Source organism: Xiphophorus hellerii, chromosome 21, assembly GCF_003331165.1.
Source record: "Xiphophorus hellerii strain 12219 chromosome 21, Xiphophorus_hellerii-4.1, whole genome shotgun sequence".
Classification (NCBI taxonomy): Eukaryota; Metazoa; Chordata; class Actinopteri; order Cyprinodontiformes; family Poeciliidae; genus Xiphophorus; species Xiphophorus hellerii.
Genome location: NC_045692.1, coordinates 17,603,909 through 17,623,217, shown reverse-complemented (window position 1 = coordinate 17,623,217; position 19,309 = coordinate 17,603,909). Strand labels below are relative to the sequence as shown.

Sequence of the window (19,309 nt, the reverse complement as noted above, 5' to 3'; positions counted from 1 at the left end):
GCTGGGTATTTGGCAAAACTGAAATTTAACAGAAATGATTCTTTTCATAAATCTGTAGCTGCCCACAAAAACAAACCAAATGCCTTCTGGCCACAATAACAAAAGTGACAATTTCAAACATCAAGCCTGCATAATGTATCGCAAATGTATCGTCATCAAAACATTGCAAAGGAGTGTTTGAACTGCAATAATTGTTGGGGAATATACAGTATTTTATGTATTATGAATTTGCATTTCTCATAATGTAGTATTTAGCCAGGTAGGCAGAATCTCAAAATAGCAGATTTTCATACTGGACACCAATGAGCCCTAACAACTTTCAAATACAGATAAGAATTACACTCGTAGCATTCACAAAAAAAGGTACAAGTAGTGCAGGTTAATTGTCAATAAAATGGCAGGAGAGCAGCAACTTGAGGTACTATATTCAAGTCATTTTTTAACATTGCAAGGTTAGAAAATACTGCAGTCAGTTATTCCAAAATTGTGCAGCCCTAATTTGAGCTCTGGTCCAGCTATCAAGCATGGTGGGGGCAATATTAAAGTGTTTGAGTGAAACTGGTGCATTGCACTTGGTTGTTGAAATGATGAAGGAGGAGAACTACTTCCAAAATTCTTCAACTTCACCTGAAATCAACAGCTGGATGGTTTTAAACTGGACCTGTTTTTAACTCTCAGCAGAAAATCATCATAATTAACATTAAGGCTTGAAAACATTAGTCTGTGTATAATTATTTAATTAATGTGTTTCACTTTTTCAATTCAGTTACTGAGATGAATACACTTTTCAATAATATTCTAACTTGATTATCATGAGTTTAATTTTGACCTTGTGTGGATTACAGAAAAAGCACAATAAGTTCAAACGTGTGCCCAGTTCTACTCAATATTATTGTCAATCTAGAAAAACAAATGATGCAAATAAATCGTTGAAAGCTAAAGATAAAGGTAACTCTGCGTTTTATTGATTACTTCCCAATTTCAGGCATGCAGTTTAAGAAAACATTCATCCTATATTCTATTTGAGTCTCTTGACCCTGTATTTCATACAGGGAATGAGGGAAATAAAATCAATAATCAGATATTAACAAGACAGAAATAGGAAAATGCTATGCACAAAATAAAACAGCTCTGGTCGAGTTCTTAAATCAAATAACCCTCTGTAGATTGGAGGAATATATACCAAATCTAACCTCAGTTTAGCCCAGCTAAGACACAGCGAAGAAGAAATTCTGATAATATCCTCCAGAGACCACAAATGGGACTTTTGACTTGGTCTACGAGGAGGGCATAATGTAACAACATTGCATTAAAAGGGTCTTTTTACAGCGTGGCGGTGCAGCGCGGCTGTATTCCTTGTGTGAGCCCGGTGCTCTGTTTGCGGTCACTAATGGGCATCAGAAATTACAGGCAGTGGAATCGCGCCCCGCGGGGGGACTGGCCTCCTCAGCGGAGCGGAGCACTTAGATGGTGTCTGAAAGGCTGCTGGAGGAGAAAGGGGGGAACTCAATGTCACAGCCCTGCCTCATAATTAAAGAAACCCTATTCCTTATCCACTGTTAGGTGAGCCCTGGCTCGGTGCTTCATCTGAGGGCTCCCAGGTGGGCGTCTAATGCGAGTTGCCCCCGGTGTGCATGTGGGCTGATCGGGGGAGCTTTGCCTTTCTGCTGGGTGTCGGAGCTGGAAGCCCTCTGCCCATTTCCAGAGTAATGGAGCCAGGTCTATAAGAATCGCAGACCTCAGAAAGTGAAGGAAGTATCAACTGTGTGATGACTGAAAGCCCAACAAACCCAGAAAAGCCACAAAGTAAGTGGAAGGTGCAAAGTAGGAGCCATTTTAAAAGTGAAAGTGTCTTCAGAGTTGCCAAAACGATGAAATATGATAAATTTAAGTTTCTTCTTATTTAGAAATTCAAGGTTCATCGTTGCTTCTTAAGTCTGTAGATATTCTCCCTGCCTAATCCCTCATTTGAAGTAAATAAAAGTAGTAGAGCTGTCATGGTCAGGTTGTTTTCCTCATCTAGCTCCCATGCTTTATAATTATTCATATGAAATGCGGTGCTGTTGATGGGCAACAGTCTTATTTTCTGCTTCAGTCAACAGTGCACATTTGTATTTCTAAATTGTGCAGCGCTTGTTATGTAAGGCAATTTTCTGCCTTCTTAAGAGCCAGATCTGCTGTGCATTAATAAGAGTTGAGCTGAGGGGTCCTGTTCATGCTCTACACCACACAGCCACAGCAAAACGCAGCTGCTTTTACTCAGATATACATACATATATATCCATATATATTCGAAATTTATGAGAAATGTCTGGATTTAAAACAGGTATTAATCTGGATAATACTAGGCATGTTAGGAAGTCTTTATTTTGGCTTCAGCTTTTCCAAGTCCTTACAAATCAAATTCATTTCAACAATTCCCCCCAAAAATGTAAGGAATTTTTTTTTTTTAATTTTAGGATTCCTTCATACTTTGATGACAAAATAAAACTTTTCCAAATTACAATTTTTTTCTAAAGTATAAATACCAACCCTGTGATGGACTGGTGACCTGTTCAGGGTGTACCAGAGGTAGGAACCAACGCCCCGCGACCCAGCAAGGATTAGTGAGTTTAGACAGTGAATGAATGGATGGAAGAATCGATAGATGGATGGATGGATGAATGGATAGATGGATGGATGAATGGATAGATGAATTTATCGGATGGGTAGATAGACAAATAAACAAATGGAAAAATACTGCACAACTCAGATTTAGTAAGTTGGACAAATGTATTGGATGCATGGTCGAATGGATGGATGGATACAGGACAAATGAATGGACAAATGAACGGATGGATAAATGGATGGATGGACAGACGAACAGCCAGATGAAAACTTGACAGATGAAAAGAACATTTGTAGAATTTGCTAGGGATCAAAGAATGAAAATATACTTTTCCATACTCCACACCCCTTTTCCATATTTATCCCAGTAAGTAAAATGTCTGATATTTAGTGATGTTCAACTTTTTATTTTTCACAACTTAAGATGTTTGACACCAGATGGACGGGACTCCTCCCACCCAAGCACCTTAAGTGACTCCATTTCCGCTGATATGCCGCAGTGTCCACATTTGAGCATGTCATTTTAATTTCGATTTAATATCCAGCAGAACAATTAGCGTCCATTTCACTAAACTGCATGAACACTGCGTTGAGCTGGAAAATCAATGAATCGGCGCGTAGGGCTCTTTTACCGCACGTGCTATTACAATGGAAGAAACACCCGCCACCCATAAAAAAATGACATTTGTAGCAAATTAGAGACGGAATATATTAACCGTAAGCAGCGGGAAACAAAAGTAGCAGAGATGGATCTGAGATTTGAAGAGGGAACAAGAGGAAAGGGGGGGCGAGGGCGGGGCAGGAAGATGGCAAAGAGGTGAGGAAAAGATAGAGAGTGCACACTGCCAGGCCTCTGAAAGGCTGTTGTAGTTGGCAGCAGCTGACCTTGGTGACGATGGCTTTTCACCAGAGGCTTCTAATGAAGGCTGATTGCCGGGGAATAGTGAGGGAGCCACAGGAAGGAAAGGACAGAGAGGGAAGGGGGAGCGGGAAGAGGGCTGGGAGAAAGAAAAGGATGGAGGAGAGACTCAAGTAATTGCAGCACTTGTGGGTTGAGGCCCCGCGGTACTGTGATGTCGGGGTGCAGTGGGGAAGAAGAGAGATGTCTGTGGACACTTTGGTGGTAAATTGTGGAGCACGGGGATAGGAGGCAGGCCCCTAGGCTGTAATTACCCCTATGAGTGTGCGGATTGAGAGTGGACAGGCCCGGTGTGGAGCTCTGACAGCGATCAAGGAGACAACTGCGAAGAGGAGAGGGACAGACGGCAGGAGTCTGACAGACGAGGAAGACAGGACGCCTCCACCTCCGCCTGGCCCCCAGAAAACCAGCCAGGCAGACACTGGACTGAGGTCAGAGGCTATTAGTGAACACACAACATGCTGGTGACAAGACAACTATGACAAGAACAGCACAGCTCAGGGTTTCTCCACATTTTTCATTGCACATCTCTACATCATTTCTGACGGAAATTTCTATTTTTTCCTGCATTTTTTGAAGAAAACCCTGGACATTTGGGCTTGATGATCAACTTTGAGCCTTCCTGAAAAGTGCATGAGCTTTATAATCTGTAAGTTCTCTAACTAAATAATGAAAAACCCAATGCTGCAATTGGCTTCTTATTTTGGTGACTGCTGCAGCATCTGGACCAACTTACATCAGCTCTATTTTAAGACCTTTAACTCCAAGACTTGTCCATTAAGAAATTGAACCCATGATTCTCAAACCGGGCTGCCTTTACTGGCATTCAGAAGAATGAATGAACAATTTTCAATATAATTTAACAATTTTTTTATTAGGAGAGTTGTATTAAAATGTATAGATACAATTAGTCAGAAGAGCAAATATATTATGGATAAATTGTGAAAATTTCAATTTACTGTGGCTATCAAAACGTCTCAGACCTAAGGTAGCCATTTTGGATTTTGAAGTCAGGGCTGGTTGAAACATCACTTCCCAAATTTGAATTCTGCCTTTACAGGACCTTTCTGCAAAATGTTCCCCTCCAAAAATCTGTGTGAATGTAAGATAATTGTCTTACATCCTTAAACCAGTCAAGAAGATCATTGGATTCAAACTTTTACCCCCTTTTCACTGATTTTACGGTGTAATACAACAAACTTAGAAAGTCAAATGTTGAAACACTATTTTAAAATGCCAGTCAGAATGGTGGTAATTGGAACAGTAAAAATCACTGTCCTGTCATAGACAACAGTGAGCTGCGCTTATTTTTGCTTAAGTTTTCATGGACACCGAATACTGAAGGTGAACTGTAAAGGCAGATTCTTCAAAGCCCAGTTTGTAAAAATTTAAACTTATTGTTCCTAAAACTTCCTAAAAACACAAGTTTTAATGCTTTGACATTTTAGAACCAGTTTAAGAAACACAAGTCCAGTTGAACCCGAATTTTACACTGTCAACAGACCAGGCAGTAAAAGGGCCTTTTTTAAAATTATTTTTTATTGAGTTGGCATTCAGTTAGGAAAGGAATAAACAAAATGTTGATTAATGAAATGTTATACTGAGTTATTAAGAAGTGTGATTTGGATAAATGTTAAATAAAAGAGTTTAATACACATTTAACCCCAAAGTTATTCATACCCCTGCCACCAACATGTTTTTTAACATTATTATTGAAAAAAATAATAATGTTATTTTGTTTCCCAGACTTGAATCTGGTATAGAATCCATAGGAAAACCGAAAGATTAGGGAGATGACAAAGAGATTTTCCTACCTCAAACACTGGAAATGCATCACTACACATAAATACTCAAAATATCAGTAGATATCAGTAAGATTTTTTCCATTGATTTATGAGAAAAGTATGAGTAATTTTAGATGTAACATTTTTAATAAAATGTAAAACAAAACCCCCTATTTCCTTGTCTTCAAAATTTGAACTCCTCCTACATTGCTTTATTATGTTTAAAGAAATGCCTGCTTCATTTCCTCTTAGCAACAAACATCTTGGCTGGATGAAAAATAATTAAAAGATTATAAATTAATTAATAAAAAGGCATCATCAGATTATTTTATGTATTAGAAAATGGAAGAAACAAAATCATCCGACAAAATGCAAGGATTTTAATTTTACTTTTTCCACACTTATCCATGACTGGAAAACGATAAAAGCAAATTCCAGACTTTTCCAGACAACGTAAAAGTTCTGAGTGGAAGAGCACATAATGTAATGTGATGAAAAATAAACTAATTAGATCAGAGAGGGATTCTGGGGCTCCACAGGATGGCGTAGCAGGGTCAGGAGGACCTGGGCACACTCGCTGGAATAAGAGATTTGATAGGCTGGCCTAAGCTTCCCATTGCCACGGATCAGTATGTACTGCCTCCCCTTTTCCTGCCTGGGCTGATGTAACCCACTGGAGTGGCAAATTACACCAGACCTACAGCTGTAGCCCGACATTATGATTAATTTGATCAGTAATTTCTCCTGTTTTTCATTTTAATCGCCGCGACCATTCTGCTGTGGCAGGTCTTTCAGATCTAATTAAGATCAATTCCGGTGTAACAGACTTGGCGCGCCTTTACCCCGTCAAATCCCTGAGCTCTCCGGGCGTGGAGAAAACCCGCAGCTCCAATCAATCAACTTCCAGCAAAATCCAGCGCGCTCCTGCAATCAGCCCATTAACGCACTTAAGCAAATTTCATAATCCCCCCCCCACGCCTCCTTTCATGTCTATTTGTCATCACTTTGGTGGCTACTTCAGGCAGCCAAAGGCTGCATCCAACATCACCTTACACATTAGGGAGAGAGAGTGAGACGGGGGCGGCATAGAAAGTTAAATCCTTCCTCCATTTAAGATAATTAGCTGCAGTAATCTAAGGCCAGACCTTATTGACTAATGGTGACATGATCTGTTGTGGCAGGATTTGTATTCTAACAAGCATATTAATGAGGAAGGTAATGAGTTTTGTCACACAAATTAAAAAACAGAAAAAGCTCAAGGGATGTAATGAGTGCTTTGGATTTTCTCTGTACGAGTTTACAAAGAGTATCACACACCTCCCCTGAGAAACGAGCTACAATGAGACATTAATTGGAACATAATGAATGTTTGTCTCTAAGCAGCTTGGCATTATGTTTGAAGCAAATAGTTAAATGGCTGAGTGATCATACTTGTCTGGATAATAACAGCAGGAAATAGGGGTGTTATCATTGTATTATGGTAATTACGACTGCACTTTAGAGCACAGGCCAAGTCCTCTGGGTGAAGAATGAAAACAGTGAAAATGCCCTCCTCCTCTGGGTTTATTTTTAACATTTAAAACCATAACCAAAAATCGGTAACTGCTTAGAACTGCAGCTGCAGTTAACAGGCAAAGATTATTACTAGAGCATAATAATGTGTGGATATCAATTTAAATCAAAGTGTTTGTGAGTGGCGTTAATGTTTTTTGTAGCTCCCCGTGTCATCATTAAATGGGGGTATATTTTGGAGTCAAACACATTGTATTTAGTGACTTAATGCAGAAGATAGTGGCAACATTTCCCTGAAAAGGCAAGAGTATAGGGACAACTGTGTGTTCAAACTGCAAAAACACAAAATCAAGTATTTTGGGTCTAGTTTCTAGTGCGGATATCTTAGTGCACTTGAATTAAGACAAAAACTCACTTAAGTCAGTTTCTTAATAGTAATAAAAAGGTACTAGTTGCACTGCCACTATAAAATTAGTGTGGAAGTGCAACTAGTACATTTTTATTATTATTATTATTATTAAGAAACTGACTTAAAACAAGCTCCTATGTTCTGCTAAAAAGGTTACTTGTAAGTTAGATTTGTCTTATTTGAAGTGTGCTAATATATTTGCACTGAAAACTAGACAAGAAATACCATGAGATAGTTTGTGTTTTTAAAGTGTTGAAAGTTGAAGAAGTCATCACTTTGGTGGCTACTACAAGTGAGAACTGCCGCCCTCCACAGGCCTGGTTCGCCTTTCTAGATGCCTAAAGATGATAGATTCATCTACTCAAAGTATTCATGGTATCTTGTTCCAGAGATGGACATGTTATGATGAGAAATGGTCTGATAAAACTAAAATAATAATATATTTTGCCATGATGACCAACTTTACTTTTAGGATGAATCTTGTGAACACCACACCTACTGTGAAGTTTGGGTGTGGCTGCATTATGTTGTGGGACTGGCTTGTTGTGAGTAAAATACTCTGCTAGTGGTACTAGCACTTTTTTAAATCAAATGAATTATTTATTTACACTAAGCTCTAATACCTTGCTTAAGTCATAAGCTAGTTTCGTCTTATTTCAATATATTTGCACTAGAGAATAGATGAAAATACTTGGTAAGATTTGTTTTTCTTGCAATGTAACTAGTAGGTATTTCACACTTAATTATCCAAGTCTTTTGTATTTTGGGATTTACAATAAGTACCTAAATCTACAACTTCTAATAAAATCAGTAAAAAAAAAATTTATATACTTTTTGGACTAAAATTAATAGCTTAGATCAATGAATTAGTCGATAATTTAATCAACAACAAAAAGTCGTTAGTAGACTCCCTTTGTAGGACTAAGCCTCTACTCTGAGTTTCCACTCATTGACCTAAATGTCGTCGGGAGGTGGGGCTGCAGGTTAAATTTCACTGCAGCTTTGAAAGTGTCCTGAGGCCACGGCCTGTCCTTCAGCGAGCCTCTCGCTGGGTGACACTCTCTTTGGCAATCATAGCAATGACCCTGAGAAACTAAGCCTTTTATGACAATTCTGCCTCTCCCATACACAAACACACTCCATAATCCTATTTGATGAGGCAATATCTTAATGACACCTGATGTGGCCTCTTCGCCCCCTAAAGGAAGGTCTGTCCTCAGTCATCATAATCACCCACAATGTTGCTTTTAAAAGAAAACAATCTCTAAAAGGCAAAGCGTGTAAGGCAAAACTTCCTCAGGTGGATTCCAAGCACATCTAAAACTTAGGCGCAGCTGGTGGACTATCTGCTTTTTATGGCTTTGTGCTTGTTCCATCGCAGTTTGAATGCGCTAATCTGTTATTTTGGTCACTCAGACTGGATGGTGCGTTTAGCGCGATGTAGCGGCTAGCCTTTGGAGCCCATTAAATCCAGAGGCTGTTTTTCCTGCTGAGTCTCACCAGGCCGTGACAGGGCCGGAGAGGGCTGCAAGGGGAAACAAATAGCCCAACTCATCCCGGCCATAAAGAAGCTCGCACCACAACCCAATAAGGGTCTGACGCTGATGAATGTGACCGGGGACGGAAAGGCGACCCTGGCCAGTTTCCACCAGAAATGAAACCACAGGGATATAAAATAGGTTATTATGGTCACACAGTGACAGGCAGACGCACAGCAGGGCAGAGATGGATGGACAGACAAAGTGACTAAAAAGGAGGCTGAGAAGGAAGAGCAGCAAAAATTAAAGGATGGATTAGGCCTAAAGATTGATTACGTGAGGAACAGTAACATAAATACGTGCATCTTTGATTGTAAAGTTCAATATTCTCAAGTGGATTAACATGCATCGTCTACTAGATCCATAAAAACACTCAGAGAAGCTACCACTCTCCACTTTAACAGGCACTTAATAAATAACTAGTGGGGAGTGAAGAGTTGTGTTTATTACTTGACAAAATTGAAACACTGACAATGATGCTATTCAGATGCTCATTTCAGTTTTAGAGGAAAGTTTTCTTTGAATAAAAATCACTTGTCTTTATAAAATTATTTATTTAATAGAGAAATATTTAATTTACTGCTGCCAATCTGCAGCAGCTCTGAGGAAAAAGTCAGGCTGCACGCTGCACAGGTCAGTCATCACAGAAAAATAAAAACACAAATTTCTAAATATTTAATTAATGCGTCTAAAATCCACATTCTGAATATGTTTATCATCAGATATTTACTGGAGAAATTCTAAAAAGCTTGCATCTATCACAAAAAAAACTATGTAAAAAACAGTAATTCGCTCCTTTAATTCTTGTTATTCAATAACATAACTCACACAAAATGGTTACTTTAAGTTTATCCCGACTTATCTTCTTCAACCAACATGTTTGTGGTTAAATGTCACTAAAAGAAAGCAATGTCCCATGTCACTGTGTCCATATTTGCCTTTAGTCTAATGGAGATGCCCTGATCAGGATTGTGTTTCCTGAAACTGATCCGAGTCATTTAAAAGCAGACATCTGTCAATACCAAAATCTGATACAACATTAAAGCTAATTGAAAACTCAGAAGATGTAAAGTGTAATAAAATCACGTATTACATTAACCAGTATGTTTTCTTGACAGTGACAGGCGTTTTTATGGGGTAGCTTTTTGTTTCAACATGATGTAACTTGGCACATACAGTAAAATCTCTTGTTTTATTGCTAATGACAACATGTTGCTGTATGCAGCTTGTTTTACACTAGGCAGTTGCTTCCGTCTTTGAATCAATTCCGTGATTATGGAAATTCACACAAAATCAACAGATCCTTCCATTTTTTCAAGCTAATGCATACATCTGAATGTATTGCAAATTTCATGCAAAAGTTGTCAAAAATATTGGGTTTAGTGTTGTATTTGTATTTCTTACTGTCTCAGTTTTACTGGATGTCAAGTTATGGTCTATTATTGATATGGCGAGTGTCAAAATCAAGCTATAAGTTATTTAATACAAACTTATTTAAAGAATAAAAATGTTTGTGTCTCCAATCTGTCTGTTAGATTTCGGAAGGAGTTTAATGAGGAAAAAATATATTAAAATATCTCTAAAGTAGCATTAAAAAAATCAATAACTTTGAATGCAAAAAAAAAAAAAATCACAAAAACAATCAGGAAATCCTAGAGAGACTAGTTAGGCTAACGTTAGCATGTTTCCTCTCTGTTTTGATAGAACTTCTTGATAATTCAACCAGTAGCATTTACTTGTCAGTGCTATCTAATCGATCATGTTTTTTACAAAACTTGCAGAATAAGTTGCTCTCCTGTTTCAATTACATAACACGTTACTTTGAACATCATATGGGTGACTGACTAGCATTTCAGCTGCTTTCTGTGCAGCACGGACAAGTATTTGGGAAGCAGAGCATGAGACAGACAGGAAACCAACACAGTCCTTTTAATTGTAAGCGTTATAGAAATTGGTGAAATTGTGAAAACCCCATAGATTGTTAGGGTTTCAATTAGATTGTTATTATTTCAACAAATTATTGTGTCCGGTCTATAATGCAGTTTTGGAAATCATATACACAAAACTGCAGTACTTTTTAAAACTAGTCATGTATATTGAGTCTGCACTGCTCCCTGGTGTTGTGGCAAATTAAAAACACTCAGCTAAAACAAAAAGGTATCAGAGGTTTCTTCAGTGACTGCAATGATCATTTTTTGAAACATCTCTCAACTGAAAAGCACTCAATTTCTTTGAGCATTTTCTTCGTAGAAATTCGGATATATTTAGAGTAACTTCTGTAATCATTAATAGCTAGAAAATATAAAACATAAATTCTAGATTTTGTAGGAAACCTGAAACATGCCTAGTTTTGTTCTAAGCATCAAAGAAAGTACCAGGGTTCTTTGTAGCTTTGATAACAGCAAAGCTACAAGTTGTATTTAAATAATGAAACAATGCCGTTAAAAGTTGATTGTGGCTGGCTGATTTTACTGCCAGAAAATTAACAGGCAATGTTGTTTTATCAGTTTATGTAAATGATTTCACAACATAATTCACATCTAAAGTTTAGAAATGCAAACAAACAGCTGTTTTCTGCACATCATGACCAATCTCATAAACAGTGTGACGTCAGATTCCTGTTAATCACAAGCTATGAGTGGATGAGGACTCACCGGCAGCGGTATGGGAGGAGTGACGGGGGAGGGAAGGCTGCGAGCCGGCGACTGGTTCGGCCGGTGTGGCGGGGACTGCTGCGGGTGTCCAGAGGTGGAGGAGCAGGTGGAACCTGGAGATGGTACAGAGGTGTGCTGCTGGCTGGGTGGGGTCATGTGATGCTGGGTTGGCAGCTGGTTCTGGGTGTGGGAGTGGGTCTGTTGGTGATGATGGTGCTGCTGCTGCTGCTGCTGTTGTTGTTGCTGCTGCTGCTGGTGGTGATGCTGCTGCATCTGCTGGAGCTGCTGCAGGTGCTGGAGCTGGGAGTTCAGTGATGAGGTAGCTGTTGATGAAAGGACAGCGGGTTGATTTGTGCGTCAGATCTCAACTTTCACGCATACAGCACAACAAACTCAAATAAGGTGGTACACTGACAACCTGAAAACAAGTGTTTTAGCACATAAAAAGGAAGACCTCATTATTTGAGGAATATTCCGACACCTCAGAAAGATGTGGAGGTGTGGGTGACAAAAGGTGAACAGTGAGAGACACATGTAAATTGCGTGGAGCCACAACAAGGTCCTCCAGGGTTTTTAGCCTGCATGAGAGAGAAAGTGAATTTAATTTAGCAAGTTAGAGGACAAAGCCCTTCAGCCTGACTGATATAACTGCTCTCTCTGGAGCCAAAAGTCATCATTGTTATATGGAGAATGACACAATCTTTGGTTTAATGGCTTAAAACCTCATAAGAAAGAGACATCCATCTTTTCACAGAGAGTTCAGAAATAAACCCATTAACTAATTGGATCCAATAATAGCGTTCCAGTAAAAAACTAACTTACTCACTTCAGCGCTTTACATTTTGAAGTGGTTTCCAAAGCAAGGTTAACCCTTGTGTTGAGTTCTGGAGCAAATTTTGTGCACATTTTGTGCAGAATGTTCACCTAATAATATATATTTTTTTGTCTAGCATATCTAAAATATTCTAAAGTAAATGCCTTGTCAAAATGTGACTTGACACGCCATTGGCTGTACCCAAACAGCTCAGCTCAAAGAATCCAGAAGAATCCAGAAAATGACAGAGAACCTGAAAGTTCTTGGAATATAAACGGTGAGATGATCCTGATCCTGTAAAGCTAATTTTCTAATTTATTACAGATACTCCAATGTAACTACCAAATCGAGGGAGAGATATTCAAGTATTTACCAAGTCAAGTCAAATGACTAATATTAAGATTCTCTCATCGCATGCACACAATCTAATATGCCTTTTACTGAATGTAATGAATATACAAACATAAGAAGAGTTTTGAACAGCTGTGAAATATTTTAAAATATTTATCAGGTTAGAAATATAAATATGCATTTAAGACAAAAGCAGAACTGTACAATGTCTCAAATCTCAGTTATCACAGCAGTGGCAACTTGTGCAGAGGACTGCGTGGAGCCAATATTTAGTAGTAGATTATATTTCCTGAATACAAATTCCATATGCCAATTTCATTTTTGGCCTCTTGAACAGATTTTTGATTACCCTTGATGCCCACACCTGATGTAAATGTTTTGTGGCTGAGATGCTAAAGCTCAGAAAGTGTAGATGGTTGAAATGTTGAAATGTAGAAAAAGAAAATATCACAACAGTGTATTTTCCTGCACAAACATTCATTAATGTTTAATTTTAGCCAAAAGGAAACATAAGTGTGTTTGTAATGAGATACTTAACACCTGGCATACAAAAAAGTTTAGATCATTTTCTTCTCCATTCTCTGGATTTCTAAAATAAGAATAAGAAAACTGTAGAGAGCCGCATTTAAAATTGGGAACAAAATATAAGATTGCAACACTACTACTAAAAACTGCAATAATATCGACTGCGATTTTCTTAATCAAGCTTAACAGATGACTGAAGGTAAGACCACTTCTTTCCTCTTTCATAGGGAATGATACCAATATCTTTATGTATCGCATTAATATAGTTGATACTAAAATAAGCAAGCAAACACAGATCTACTGAAGGTTTTAGCTCTGAAACTATAACCATTACAAACATCCGAGATGACCTTCAAACCATTTTTGAAAGTCTCTGTTCAAAACATTGACTCAGTTTTTGAACCTTTAGCTCTCTGAAGTTTTCTGTATGATGGATTGAACAAATGACTGAACGAAGATTTTTGGAAAATAAAAACTTGGATAAGAGCAAATCTTATCTCTGTTATCTGATATTTCTCAATATTACCACTGAAATTACATTCAGTTCACCAGAAACACTCCAACAAACCTTGAATCTCCTCTGCTATAACTATTATTCATATTAATGGACATTTAAGCAAAAAAGTAAAATATCTATGAGTATAAAAAGATGAGGTTTGGTTTTCATAGAAACTACAAGATAGAAAGGATTCAAACTATCCCAGTAAAACAATGAAGCCAAAATAACAAAATAGAACAATGTATGACCTTGTCTTGAAAACTAATCAATAAAATGTTGTGACCTCTATTAGTGGAGTTTATCTTTCTTTACCAGCAAATTCCTCACATTCAAATTTACAAAAAAAAAAAAAAAACTCAGTGTAGAAACCTTGATTGAATGAAAAGTAGAGCTTTTATGATTATCAAAACGTTCCTTCAAACAAAGATTCATAAAAACACAGCGAACAATCAGAACTAGGTCTTGCAGTTTAAAATAAAGATGGAGCAAGAAACAATAGCTCTGAAGAGCGCTTCTTAACATCTATTGATAAATGCAGCCTTGACAGTGCATAGTCAAGATTGCATACATACAGAATCAATGCACTTAAATAATTTAAGTAAGCTTGTCTCATAAAAGATGAATAAAACATCAGAGCAGACATGTCTTTGATTAGTGGGGTCACTTCTACTTCAGGACAGGCGTGGATGAACATTTGATGAAGATCAGACCTCTCCTCACTCTGCAGAAGCTCAGCCGAAGGAAGCTGGCATCTCTTGGCCAGTAAACAGCGCACTTTTATATTTCTTCTACCTCCTGACACATTGACACCTCTCTCACACCCCCACCATGAATTATATATCAACCGTGCGAACAGCAAGAGTCCAATTCTCGCTTGAAATGTTGGGGCGAGTTGTCTTGCGAGTGCCGAGCCTCTGACAGGACCCGCTCTCTTCCTTTGCAACTTCGCAACGACAAAATGTTGAGACCTCCATTTAAAGATAGAGTGAAAGAGAACAAAGATGGAGAAAAACAAAAGGGGAGCAAAATGAGATCTCTGTCAGAAAATTATTGAAACCAGACGAAGATCAAAGACAATTGAAGAATTTCCTGCGGCACCAACCATTACGCCGAGGAACAAGAGGCACAACAAAAGAATATGAAGCAAAAGAAAACAAATACAGAGGGAATATGGAAGAAGCCCCATGTGGCCTTATTATCAGGCTACACTGCAGGTAACTATATTCTTTAACAGCAGTGCTTTATAAATTCTGTCATCTTGTTAAGACTGTCAGGACCACTGACCCTCCGCTCTTTCCTAACTGGCCAACTGGCATTCTGAAGCTCATTCTTTTAACCGCGTCCATCTGATTGCTCTGCTTGAGCACATAATCCAAACGGCTTGTCTCAGCTAATTGTTTGTGCTTCTTCCTCCAGCAGACACAGAGCTGAGGATGAGAGTTGGAGCTGCGCTTATAATGGAGAGAGGCCAAGAGGGTGCTGTGTTCCTATAGTGCTCATTATATCTCCCACTGCCTCTTTGTTGCGTTTCATATTCACCAGCAGTCGTGTGCTGCACCGCGAGTGGCGCTCCCACTTAGTCACCATGCCTGAGGTGGTGGAGGAGCAAGGGATTCTCTTTCGCTGTTGTCACTACTTGCCATATTTAATGCTCGTAATGAGGAAAGGGTGAGATCGCTCTGCTTCGTGATCAGATACAACCTGAACTGTGGCTTTTTGTGCTCCATTTAAATATTTAACAACAATCAGCTGAGACAGAAGTGTAAGGCCTCCAACCTTGCTGCTTTGAAGAACTGTCAGCCATCGCTCTTTTATTTTTTTTCCTGTAGTGCCACAGAAGAAATCAACTGTTATCTTTGACTGTCCTGGCCCCGGGTTCTGAAGTGCTGTAGGACGAAAGAGACTGATTGTCAGAGGTGGTAAGGCTAGGTCAAAGCTGGCTCGTTCGTCAGACAAAATGCTATTTTTGTTTTCTGTGTGGTTGAGAAGTGAGATGGTGGAGAGGGGGGCTCTCTCATTACAAGCACTATCTCAGTATCCCTGCCAACCATCCTGGTACAGCGCTTTAGTCTCTGGGGTTCATTCACACCCGGCTCTTTGTTCCCCTTACAGTGCATTACATCTCTGTTCACAACTATCCTCAATTAGTTATAACTTGATGATAAGTGGGTTTGAATTCAAGATCTTTGAATATGCAACTACTTTTAAAATGATGTCCAAGTAAACTGTGTGTTCTTCAACTGTGCACTTAAACACAATAATTAAAGGAGACCTACTATTTGGTAAGGAATCTCTGCTCATTGGAGAATTTTCTCAACCCTTCAAAAATGTGGCTCCAACTCATTAAAACTGTGAAACAGCCATTTAGCTTAGCACCAATAGGAAGTTCTGAAGTATAAGCTATTTTTAAGATAATCAGTAGTTAACAGTTGACCAGTTGTAGTATTTTCACTGCACTTAAACATTATGAATCTTTGACAACGTCAAGGTTATTCAAGATTATTATTTGAGCCTGTCATATCAGGTCATATTAAAGAAAAGTATTAAAGGTCACATTTATGGTCCCTTTAGAAATGCTAATCATCCTAAAGCGCTTTTCTGATCATTTGTTTCGAAGTTGAAATATACAAGCAGCAAACAGTTTAATATATAATCTTTCTAAAGGGAAAGGTCTTCTTGATTAACATCGTGTAGTCCTTGGAAGACCTCGACCACTGCAGCATGAAGAGTGACTGCAATGTCATATTAATTACATCTGCACAAAAAAGACTTTGACTGACTTTTATTTCGTCAAATAGCAAACATTCCATGTTCTATGACAAAGAGTCAGAAAAGGACAGAAACAGTTTTCTCATGTTGAAGGAATTCAAGCTATCTGGGCATAAAAAAATGAAAGCACAGCTTACAGACCTTGTAACGAATATATTAGGTTCATGGGAATTAATAAAGTCTCTAGATTGTTATGGTATACATATGCATGAATGTTTACTTCACATAAAGGCTATATTATTGAGAGCAACCCTGCATCGCTTGCTTTCAGCATGAATATTAACTTAAACAGGAGTGGAAAAATGTTTTTAAAGTGCCTTGTTTGAATGGAAGAACTCAACCTAGAACAATAAAAAAATAAGAGCCATGTAGATTAAGAGGCTATCAGGCTGCAGTCAAGCGTTTGAGGACTCGTTGGGATTGCATTGAGTGACCCACCCTGTATTTTTAGGAACTGCTCAGGTCTAAACATGCCTGTCATTCTCTAATGAGAAAGGTAAGTAAGGACAAACAAGCTCCCCATTACTGCTCTACCTCACGTTCTGCTGAGGAGTCCATAAAGCTGTGTCTCAATTGCCTTTTCAGTGAGTCACACTGATAATTACTCCACTGGAGATAAGGAGATTTAGACTCTATGAGATCTGGTAATTATGAAGTTGGTCAAAGGAAGGTCATTTTTTACTCTGTGGACTAGACCAGAGCAGTGGCACACTAATGAGAGAGAAAAAAATGCTTCTGCACTCATGTGTTTTTGTTCAGTGTTAACTTTTAGTACAGAGGTCCACTATTTTTAATATTAAAGATAATCAGATTTCTTTGTCCTTTCTAAAATTCACAAACATTTTACTGTAATCAGACCGGAAAAAAAATGTATTAAGTAAAGGTGTCTTGATAAATCAAAGCATTTTTAAATGATGGACACTTAATTCTCAAGACCAAAATAAAAACTATACTCCGTTTTCATGTTCATGACTTGCAAAGCAATATTATAGGCCAGGCATTTTATTTTGTTGATCTAACAAATCTAATTGTTGCAATGTTTATGGCCAAGTCATTTGCTCGCTCACTGAGGGAGGAAAATTTCCCAGTAGGGACAACAAAATGTTTTATTCTATTGCTTTCCTTGCATTTATAAAGGTCAGATCATGCAAAATCCACTTTTTTTAGTCCTTAAATACATTTTATTGTGTACTATGAGTCTCTAGAGTGTATAAAAGTTGAATATAGTCTCTCCCGCTGTTGTCTAAACATCTTTATATTCAGTTCGTAGTTTTCTCTATTCCCTATTACATTTTTGAGCTCATGGTGTTTGCTGTGGAACTGCTAAATAAGGTCATGGACATCCAGCTAACCAATTCTGATAATAAACCATTTTTAGTTTCTGCAGTTTATTTATTTTTTTGTCCTAGACCAGGGGTCAGCAACCCAACATGTTCAAAGAGCCATTTTGGACCAAAAAAAACAAAAAACACATCTGTCTGGGGCCACAAAAAATTATAAGCCTTATATAGGGCTTATAATGAAGGCAACACAGGCTTTAAGTGTTTATATTAGCTATTTTAGCTTATTATCAAAACATCTAAGTGCGTACATTCATGAGCATTCATGATTAAATGTTTAATTTCCCTGCTGTGAGTCCTGGAAAGAATGACGCACCACGTGATTATTCTGTTATACAGTGGTGCTTTAAGTTTACCTCCCGTTACAATATGAATGTATTATGTTTTGTTGCATTGATAAAATTAAATAAATGCAATAAAGAAATCAAATTTTTGATGTCATTTTTATTATGAAGATCGACAGGGAAAGATATTTTTCCTTTTGGAACTCGAAAAATCTGCTCCCAAATGCAGTTTGCATAACAACGATCGCTCTTTGTAAATAATCACGTTGTGTGTGATCGAAAAAACAACAAAACGGAACGTGCATAATGTGCCCCTTATCTGAGCAGCAAACGGAGTACAAACCTGCAGTTATAAAATAAGACAGCAGCCTTTTGAAAAGATAAAGTATCTAAAATTAAAATACAGTTTAAGTGTTTAATTTCTGTGCAAATGCCAAGCAAGTCAGTGCAAGGGTAAAACATAGCAGCATCCTCTTCTCTTTTGACCAACGCAACCATCCTCAGGTTATATCACTTAGCCATATAACCTAAGTGTTAATTATACCGCTAAGAGTCATTCTAAATATATACTAACAAAAATCACTAATCAATTTATAAAAACAACCACGTTGTTACTAAATACTGTATATGTGCCTAAGACAGGATTGTGTTCTTACCCGTGTAATGTGATTTTTGTTTACGGACATCACTGGACAGCTTCTCAACATCGGGCATGTAAGATGCAACTTTAATCTTGACAAAGCAGCTAATGTAGCACCTTCCCTGGAAATGTTTTTCCACATTACCGTATTTTTCGGACTATAAGCCGCTACTTTTTCCCCATGATTTGAACCATGTGGTTTATAGTTCGGTGCAGCTTACGTTTCCAGTTTTATTTATTATTTTATTTTTTTCAAAAAACTTTGTAGGTGCGGCTTATAGTAAGGTGCGCTCTATAGTCTGGAAAGTACGATACTCTGTTATTTGACAACTTCTCGCTACAGAGCAAACATTCAGGTAATTATTCCGTATTGGCAATGAATGTAAATGATTCGGTCCAAGAATTGTAGAATCTCTCCTCAGCTATTTTCCTCTTTTCCCCTTTGCTAACCATGGCCCACCACACATTCCCCGGTTTGTTTACAACAGCCACCTGCCTCGCACCCCGCCCAGCTGAAAGAAACGTGCGTCACAGACTATGACACAAATCTTTGTTGACGGAAATGTTGAAATGTTATATTTATTCTACACATTTTTATAGCATTGGAAAACGTTAAGAATGATTGTGTCATGTTTGTCCTCCAACAGAAACCATATTAAAACAA

The 19,309-nt window shown here is 38.1% G+C and overlaps 1 protein-coding gene across 2 annotated transcripts in view; it reads right to left on the bottom strand.

Moving 5' to 3' along the window:
- pou6f2 (POU class 6 homeobox 2) overlaps positions 1 to 19,309 on the bottom strand; it is a 92,070-nt gene that overhangs the window by 30,461 nt on the left and 42,300 nt on the right. For both annotated transcript variants that reach the window (XM_032552255.1, XM_032552254.1), the window contains exon 5: positions 11,424 to 11,746. In XM_032552255.1, the coding sequence (XP_032408146.1) occupies positions 11,424 to 11,746 (323 nt within the window). The remainder of the gene's footprint in view (positions 1 to 11,423; positions 11,747 to 19,309) is intronic.